The 9294-nt window shown below is 34.7% G+C and overlaps 1 protein-coding gene across 1 annotated transcript; it reads right to left on the reverse strand.

The window, feature by feature from the left end:
* Positions 1 to 784: 784 nt before the first annotated feature.
* LOC113398035 (CCR4-NOT transcription complex subunit 11) lies at positions 785 to 8061 on the reverse strand. Its single transcript, XM_026636618.2, has 10 exons — positions 7882 to 8061; positions 7710 to 7801; positions 6348 to 6571; positions 5548 to 5708; positions 4262 to 4412; positions 3902 to 4039; positions 3227 to 3415; positions 2880 to 3019; positions 1931 to 2096; positions 785 to 1338 (listed from the first exon to the last, which is right to left on the reverse strand). Exons 1-10 carry the CDS (start codon positions 7923 to 7925, stop codon positions 1213 to 1215), a joined length of 1431 nt encoding a protein of 476 aa, XP_026492403.1. The 5' UTR covers positions 7926 to 8061; the 3' UTR covers positions 785 to 1212.
* Between the last annotated feature and the right edge of the window lie 1233 nt (positions 8062 to 9294).

Raw genomic sequence — 9294 nt, forward strand, 5'->3', positions numbered from 1 at the left:
TAAAAAACCTGATCGACAGAAATGATAAATTGTAAATCCGGCCCTGCTTGCTGTGTCTTATTAATTCTGAATACACTCTTCAACAGGCATTTAATAGTTTCCTAGCAAACGTAAATAAGCAAATTAGCCTTTTTTTAATATGTATTAACAATCCATCAAGAAAAATCTCAAATCAAACAGGTACATAATTTAATACTAAAATAATTAACTCGTTATGTGTTTATTATTTTAATATATATGTTGTACATAAAGTATATATACAATTGTAATTCATTTTTATTTGGGTAAATGACATCATTTACCCAAATAAATCACATGCGGCCATGCAGTATCGCAAGAAGTGTTAACAATTACACCTTTAATAAAACAACTATGGGACGTAGTATGAAATCTCCTGTAGCAGCTATTACACTGGTTAACTCACTCACCAAACCTGCCCATAATTACAAAGTACTTATTCATTTACATAAAATCATGGGAAAATAAAATGAGTGGGTGATTTTATCTTGAATGATATTATACAAAGATAATTATCATCTTCGATAACTTCATTTAATATTTATTATATTAATGAAATATTCTTTATTTATATAATAGGAAATTAAAATGTTATATATGAGGTGTCTTGAAAACAGTCAAACAATGCTTGCCCTAAACAAAATGGATTGATGATAATGATACAGGATTTGGTACGAAAAGGGCGTATACGACACACGAGCGAGACGTGCAGGTTTCAATAAACAGGTTGTATATGTTTCGAGTCTTAGCACTACTTCACTTGATTAATACAAGCTTATTATATATTAATCAAGTAATAGCGTTTTAATTTATATTATTGCTCATTAATACATTACCTGGTAAGTGTTTTATAAACAATATTATTTTAAGGCTTGTTTTGAATTGAACTTTAATTATTTATTTTTATATAAATCTATTTTAATTGCATTAAAAACTACATTAATACACGACCGGATTTGGGATGAGAGCTTTAGTTCAGTACTACAATCTCAAGATACTTGCTTACTTTTTAAGAATATTTAATATTCCCACATTGATTTGAATATTCGTCCATGTGAATAATTATCTGTGACCTTCGTTGCCTGGCGATCCAAACTTTAAGGCCGACTGCATAAATAACACAATGAATTAAAAATCATCTAACTAAGAAATCTTCCGATTTAGTCTTCAGATTCAGGACTTAGTTACTATTGCCTAGTTTTCCTTATTTTCCTTGTGCATTTCCCCCGAGTCTAGTTGTTTCAACAGCCTAAACAACGCAGCCGCTTCTCTGATTCTGCTGAACTCAACACAGAACGCTTCTACTTCTATAAATAATTCCTATAACATGAAATATGTTATAATTAGTTCATTACCCTCGAATACTCTAAAATATATTTCAACGCTCAAGGAAAATTTGTATGCAGCCGATGAATACTAATTATGTAAATAATCTTCTAATATCCTGTCATTGTTCGAAATTTGAAGATAATCTTTTTTATGTCATATACGTTGGTGGCCTGACAAGTGGGTAACACACGATGGTATGTGGTCACCGCTTCCCAGAGACATTATTCCTCCAATCACCAACGCACCACCAACCTCGCGAAGTAAGACGTTATGTCCTTCGTGCCTGTAGTTACTCCGGCTCACTCACTCTTCAAACCGGAACACAACAATATTGAGATTACTATTTGACAGTATCATATATTATGATTGGATGGATGGGGCTTTTTGCGAGCCTGTCTAGTTATACCTGGGCACACTTGCACAAAACTCTACTACCAAGTAGACCGATAAAGACATGGATTGAGACTTGAGTAATTTATAAAAGACTATAAAAAATCACAAGCTTCGTCAGCTTTAATACCACAGTCGAAGCTCTCTTGCTGTTTGCCTAGGCCCCAGGGGCGGTCGAGTACGAGGCCCTCACCTTGACGTTGATGATCTTGTTCCGGATGAGCGACTGCAGGAAGACGCAGACGAGGCGGACGAGCCTGTTCTGCATGTAGCGGTCGCGGATGGTCTCGCAGGTGGAGATGCAGTTGCTGATGTAGAGGTGCACGAACTCCACGGGCAGGTCCACCGACGTCGTCAGCCTGCGGGACACGTCACCACTTCAGCCTCGCCCGCCGTGTCGTATCCATCAGGTTTACTTACTCATATTTACACAGCTGAGCAGAGCCTCACAACGAGCAAGTTGATTTGAAATAGTTTCCAGATTAAAAATTCAAGAGTTAGGTATACTATTTATCATGCAAGCTTCGAAGGCATTTTCGCAGTTTTTGCGTTACGGCTGCATCGCGTTGTATTCGTTGTGGACAAATACAATACAATTAAAAAAAATGTTTAATTTGTACGCATCGAAATTTAATGTGACCTTAAGGCGAGGATTCTGGTTAGGACAATGTGAAAGATCTAAGTTGGACGAACAGAAATCAGTCACAAGTGGTCGATTAATGTCGTCAGAATAACTACACACACTGTGACTTAGGCTGGATATTTGAATATATATAACCGCGGTTCAAGTTATATTATTCATGTAAATACGGTGTTCATCATTTTCGTCTGTTTTGTATACGCGAAAGTCTAGGAGAAATTGAAGAAGAAATAGAAATTGAAATAGGTTATTTATCACCTAAACAAGGTCGACCTTGTCCAAGTCAATATTTATTACTCCGACTAACATTTACTAGCCATTATAAATAATATCCGGATAAAGTGGTTAATTTATCACACTGTTAAGCTATTCAGGCATTATATATAATGTATATTTAAACACTCCGACTGTATATATGTATGTACGTGTACAGATGTCCTTTCTAATAAAAATCTGTTGTTTAAATTGTTAATCGTTCGTTCGAATTAAAATCGTCGTAAACCTGTTGACAACTTCCATGGAGTGCAGCGACATCTCCATGTTGACGAGCACCGAGAAGTAGTCCGTGATGTGTTGCGAGTGGATCAGCTTCAGAAGAACGGAGATGGCCACCATCGGGTTGTTCTCCACCAGCTCCGGCAACTGTTCAAATCAAAATATACTTTATTCGAGTGGGCCTTTGAATCGTAATTATATGTACTTAACATTTTATTATTCGTACCAGACAAAAAATAACTTGAAAATATAAAAGTCGTGCTTATCCCGTTCACCAAATAGACATATAGATACGTACATACAAAATCAGAACGACAGCGTACAGTGAAAATTGAATATAGGATATAGAATTACCTGGTAGGGCGCCAGGCCCACGTCGTACACGACGTCGGGGTGGTGGTCCAGCAGGCCCAGCAGCCTCTGCTGGTGCGGCACGCTGAGAGCCGCCTTCAGCGCCAGTTGCGTCAGCTCCTTGGCCTCGTCCACCACGTTCACTTCCTTCTCCTCCACCTTTTTCTCTTCCTGCTTCTCTTTCTTCTCTTCCTGCAACATCGTTGGTCGACGTTTTGTTAAATAAATCGTGAACAAAAGGTTTACCATTTATTTAAAGTTACGGTGATACATTTATTTAAGTGGCGGTGTGTTTACATTGCCAGTGCCAATTTACTCGGTCGTAGCTACTCCTGCCCTCTCATTAGATATTCTACCACCAAACAGTAGTACTCAGTATTATGGTGTTCCAGTTTGGAGGGTCAGTGAGCCAGTGTAACTACAGGCACAAGGGACATAACATCTTAGTTCCCAAGGTTGGTGGCGCATTGGCGAAGTAAGGGATGGTTAATATTTCCAACAGCGCCAACGTTAATAGGCGGTGGTGACCACTTAACATCAGGTGGCACATTTCCCGGTCCGCCTACCTATTACATAAAAGTGTGTCATGGCCGAAAATGACTAATTATCACCGGGTAAACATTTTGGCACATCATCTTTTTCAAATAAAATAAAAAAAATATGAGCAAAACTAATTACCACTTTAGGCTTTTGTTCCTTCGGTAGGACGACCTTCTTCTCGACCTTCTCCGGCGGCTTCAGGCCGATCAGCCCCTCGAAGTCCGTGTCGTACAGCGGCACGTACACACCTCTGTTGACTAGATTTTTCCACACACCCTGTATACGACAACAAAATCACGAAAAATGCGACACTGCGTAATACGATTGGTATTAGCGAGGCGCGGTTAATTAACTTACAAACTCAAAACTGCTCTAGAGGATTTCCTAAGAGAATCCAGGGCACTCGCTCGTGGCGAGTAGGCATTCAAATAGAAGACCGCTATGATGGTTCACTTTGAGGCATATTTCGTTTACTATCATACTAAAATTGACCCATACCTCGTCTGCGAAGGATATCTCCGTGGGGTCGAGGAGGAATGTTGGAGGGGGGATGGGTCCGGACGGCTTGAGCGTGCGGTGCAGCGGCAAGTACTCGTTACCCATCAGCGCTTCTAGGAGCTCCTTCATCGCCATGCGGTTCGGTGGACTCCTTTAAAAAGAAAGTCATAATATGAATCTTCGTTAAATATAACATTAACTGAATATTTTCACAGACAAATAAAAAGATCTGTGTTTCGTGTAAATATAGTGCTTTTCTTGTGTAAGCTATGGATACTGTTATTATATTTTCAAAGTATTTACACAGTGTTACTTCGCGATAGAATATACGATGAGCGGGCGGTTGTGTTCATGTTATCAAAATCAAAATATACTTTATTCAAGTAGGCTTTTACAAGAACTTTTGAATCGTCTTTTAACAAACTATATTAAGTGAAGCTACCACCGGTTCGGAATGTAGATTCTACCGAGAAGAACTGGCAAGAAACTCAGTACAGTTACTCTTTTTCAACATCCAAAAATACAGTTATGTTAGTTAAATACAATTATATATGTATTTAATATATCCTGCCTGGAAGTCAGCAAGTGTTAGCTCCACGCTTTTTAATCATCTGTATAATCTTGTATTGAATAATATGCCTTCTTTACCGATGTATTTTTTACAAATGATTTGAAGTTAAGAAAGGCTGTGTGTCGCCTCTAACACTTCTAACACACGAGCTTGGCTTAAAATGTGTGCAGTAATAGTATAACTCACTATAAATTTGAATGTAACTCTGTCTGTCTGTTTTACGGACAATAATTGCTACCTCCTGACGACCAACCCTTAAAATCTAGGCCTTAGTGCCTCAGTGCAAGCAGTGTTCTGGTAAACGTTGCCCAAAAGTGATTTTAGTTTGCCCTTCTGGGGCACCATACCGATGGTCGGAGGCTTAGCCATCGTCGGCGAGGAGCCCTAACGCGCGGGCCCGGGTTTTTGGATTCCCTGCAGCCAGGATTAAGACGAGCCTGACTGAGCGGATCAATACTTATTTTCTTCTGTCAGTTAACCGATTTTCTTTCGTTTGGCAGCAATAGCTATATTATATCAATTGTATTCATATTCGAACTTTAGTTTTATCGATAAAAAACAGAAAATAGGAGACGAAATATAAAAATGGAAGCATGAAGATACGGATTTGCAATAATGCATGCGGTCGATTTTGGACCATTAGGAGAATACATACTAAAACATAGTCCTTAGATAAAGGTACTCTTTACTGTATACTAAAAAAAATACAACATACCCATCACTGAGCGGCACTAAAGCTGGTGCGGTCGCTCTCGCAACTGAACTGATGTCAGCTGATCGTTCAGCCGTTACAGATTGAATGGAAGAATAATCAAATTCTAGATCTTTCGATGATACTTCAGTTAACATCACCTGCTTTGCAGACTTCTTTAAGACCTGGAAATAGAACGAATTTTGGATAATAATAATAATGTCACCCAGAATATTTTGGGCCACAACACTCAAACTCAATGGAGACCAGCTGACAACGCAGGACATACTACTGTGGACAAGTGTGTACGCAAACACAGGTACACTCTCAATTCCCTTCCGATGACCCGATGGAACGGTAAACCTGACAAGATCGGAAACAGTTCAGGTGCAGGACTAACGGCTTTTACATTCGGGGTTGCTACTGAGAATTTTATTGAATGAAAAATCAAAAACTATTTATCTGGATATTTACTACAGAGAATATTCTGTATATGTATGTAGTATGTATAAATAATAACGTGTTTTTGAGACAGTTATAACATTGAGGACTAGTAGGAGTATGTTTAAAGTGGATTGTTCTTCAAGGTCAATCTTCAAGGTAGATTGTTTATGAACTGATAAGGTTTCAATATTTAGTAACTCATTATCACAAAGATGTTAATTCACCAAGCATGAAAGCAAAACATCATAGAAAATTAATTAAAAAAAAAATCATTCACTCACACTGTAACTAATATCCAAACTTAAAACAAAGTACAATTATTCTAACATTAATTTGTAGATAAAAAAACAACTATACCAACAATACAATGTTATACTTACATCCTTAATATTAACTGGTATAAAACCATGTAACTGACCAATAAAAAGTCTCTCTTGCGGCGCCAGAGGCAATAGACCCGATTTGCCGTCCAGGAGGTGGAGGAATAGTGAGCTGAAGGGATTTTCCACTTTGTAGAAATCAAATATTAGGGCCAGTGCTACCACTCTCTGACCGGGGAGAGACAAGTCACCACCGGTTATGAGTGATGACAGGAGAAGACATACTGAAATCAAATGTTATATTTTGAAGTGTTCATCAAATAAGTTAATAAATAGAAGAAAGAATAAATACAATGTTTAATTTAATTAAATCATCAATGGTGGTGATGAATTCTAAAGATCGACACAGATAACAAAATATTGTAATGGTTTGTTTAATTTATCAAATTAGTTGTTGAAGGAAATTACTTCAATAGAATGGATTCGTTTTTAATTTATGATTTTCTAAAGAAATTCTAAGAAATCTTGACTATTGCAATATTTATCTTTTAAATCTGAAATTTATATAATGTCTCTAAAAATTTAATTGTTCATTCATGTTATTCCATTGAAATGGAATATTTTTCATATAACATAAAATTTTACTTCGTGGTAGGGCATGGTAGCACAAGCTAGACTGTTTGAGTAGGTACCACCCGCTCATAATATATTCTACCGAGCAACTAAACTTTGTATTGTTGTTTTAGTTTGAAGGGTGAGTGAGCCAGTGTAACTACAGCATAAGGGACATAACAACTTAGCTTCTCAAGGTTACTCACTAGCTACCCTTTATCAGAATAGCTGATATTAATTGAATTTGTAATCATTCCTTAGAATTAGTTATATTGGTAGCTATATTTTTTATATAATTATATAGTAACTAAAACTAGTATTAAAAATTCAATTATGTATGTGTGAGTAGGTTTTGGATGATTTTTAGTTCTATGCTATAAGATGTACTTATAGTATATCTTACTCACTTATATCAATTTTGAATAGATATTATATTCCAACTTCAAGAGGAGTAAAGCAAATTAAACAATTTTGTACAATGAATTGTTGCAATTGGTTATTATATTATTACTTTGGATGTAGTATTGAAGTGGTAAGTGGTGAAGTGGAATACTGTTCTCTAAAGATATAGCAAACAAAAATTGTCTGTAATGCATAATGTAACAGAGCTATTAATTTTTAAAATTCTTCTGTGTTTTTGAGGTCAACTCTGAAATACTAATTGTTTTAAAATATGGCTTAGAGGACGAAAAATACTACATAATTGTCAATGTACCTTGGATTATTATCTAAACCAGAAGTTGTTTTGTAGAAATAAATGAATAAGATTTCACTTTACAAGGTATATTATATTAAACGTTTTATACTAACAATTAAAATGATCTGATTTCGGAAACCTCTTTTGCACTTGAGCACATATCGATTCAAGACTTTGGGAGTCTACAGTCTGCTCTGAGAATAAGCTGAAAAATAAATATACGAATTTAAAATGAATATAAACATTTCCATTTTAGGTTATTCTAAAAAACTAAACGAAACATACTCTAATATGTATTTACTATTTTCGTTAATTAATTGCTGGGACATATTTATTTGTAACTAAATAAGTATGTGATTCAGTTCAAATTTGTTATGTTCAACATCCATAAATAAAGGCACTTCGTGTACAAAATACAAATACACAACACAACAAATATTTGAAATGTTAAAGTCACAATAACATTGACATTTACCATTTGACATTACAAGAGACAAAATGTAGCATTAAAAATCAAATTTACAATGATACAAAATGTATATTTTTTTAAGACTTTTCTTACTATTTCTTACCGAATGATGAATTTAACATAATGGTCCATATTTTAAATATTTTAAATTAATTACAAATGACTTTATTTCTTATACGTATTCATTCAAATGACGAACATATACAATCAAAGCTTATATTGTATCATCATTTTCCTGTTATGTAAATAAAATATTTGAGATATAGAATTTGAACTAAAATGAACAATGACTTGCTCAGAAACTATATTGTGAAAAAATAAAATGTTTTTCTTTTTAACATTATAATAAAGAAAGCACATAGAAAGTAATTAAAATTTATTAAACTACAATGATTTCATGTGTTATCTTAAATGTATGTTCATTCTAATGAAGAAAAAATAATAAGCTTTAAAGGTATCTTCATTTTGCGGTTAAGTAAATATCACATTGAACAATTGGACTATGGACTAAATTAATGAGAGGCATGTTCGAAACTATAATCTTTTGTTTCAAATTATATTTCGTCAATAATTATTAAGAAAGCATGTAGAAAGTAATTAAAATCTATAGTATTTTTTTTAACATTTAGCAATATTATAAACGTGCATAGCACTGCGCATAATATATGAATGAAAGTTTAAGCTATTGCTTTTTTGGTCTGAGAATCAAAGACATTAGAAAAATACGTACGTACGTATTAGAAAAATATCGAACCAGTGTTTGAAGTAATGAAGATTAGTTGGGTATCAAAGAGTACGTAAATTAGATTAAATACTTCATTCCTGTTTATCGCAAAAATTAATCGCTATCTTTAAAAAGGATGATTAATTTAATCCTATCTATAACTGCTTCGCTCTTATAGGGTTAAGGAGTCATTCGGCCTTGAAAATCTTCGTACAATACAATACTTACTTATTAATTGTACAAGTGTAATTGTACGTACAATTACAATTGTACTATAAGTGGAAGAAAGACTATTAATTTTTACGTAAATAATATTTCTTGTGACAATAGCGTCTTGTCGTATTGGTAAAGTCAATGCACCTTTTTTGGGGTGATTTATTTTATACATGGAAAGAACTATTTTTATTTTTATACGTATTATGAAGTGAGGTGCTAGAATCTAAAAATAAAGAATTTAAAATTTAGATATTTATAAAAACTTTATGTTAAAATAAAAATATAATGT

Source organism: Vanessa tameamea, chromosome 18 (assembly GCF_037043105.1).
Source record: "Vanessa tameamea isolate UH-Manoa-2023 chromosome 18, ilVanTame1 primary haplotype, whole genome shotgun sequence".
Classification (NCBI taxonomy): Eukaryota; Metazoa; Arthropoda; class Insecta; order Lepidoptera; family Nymphalidae; genus Vanessa; species Vanessa tameamea.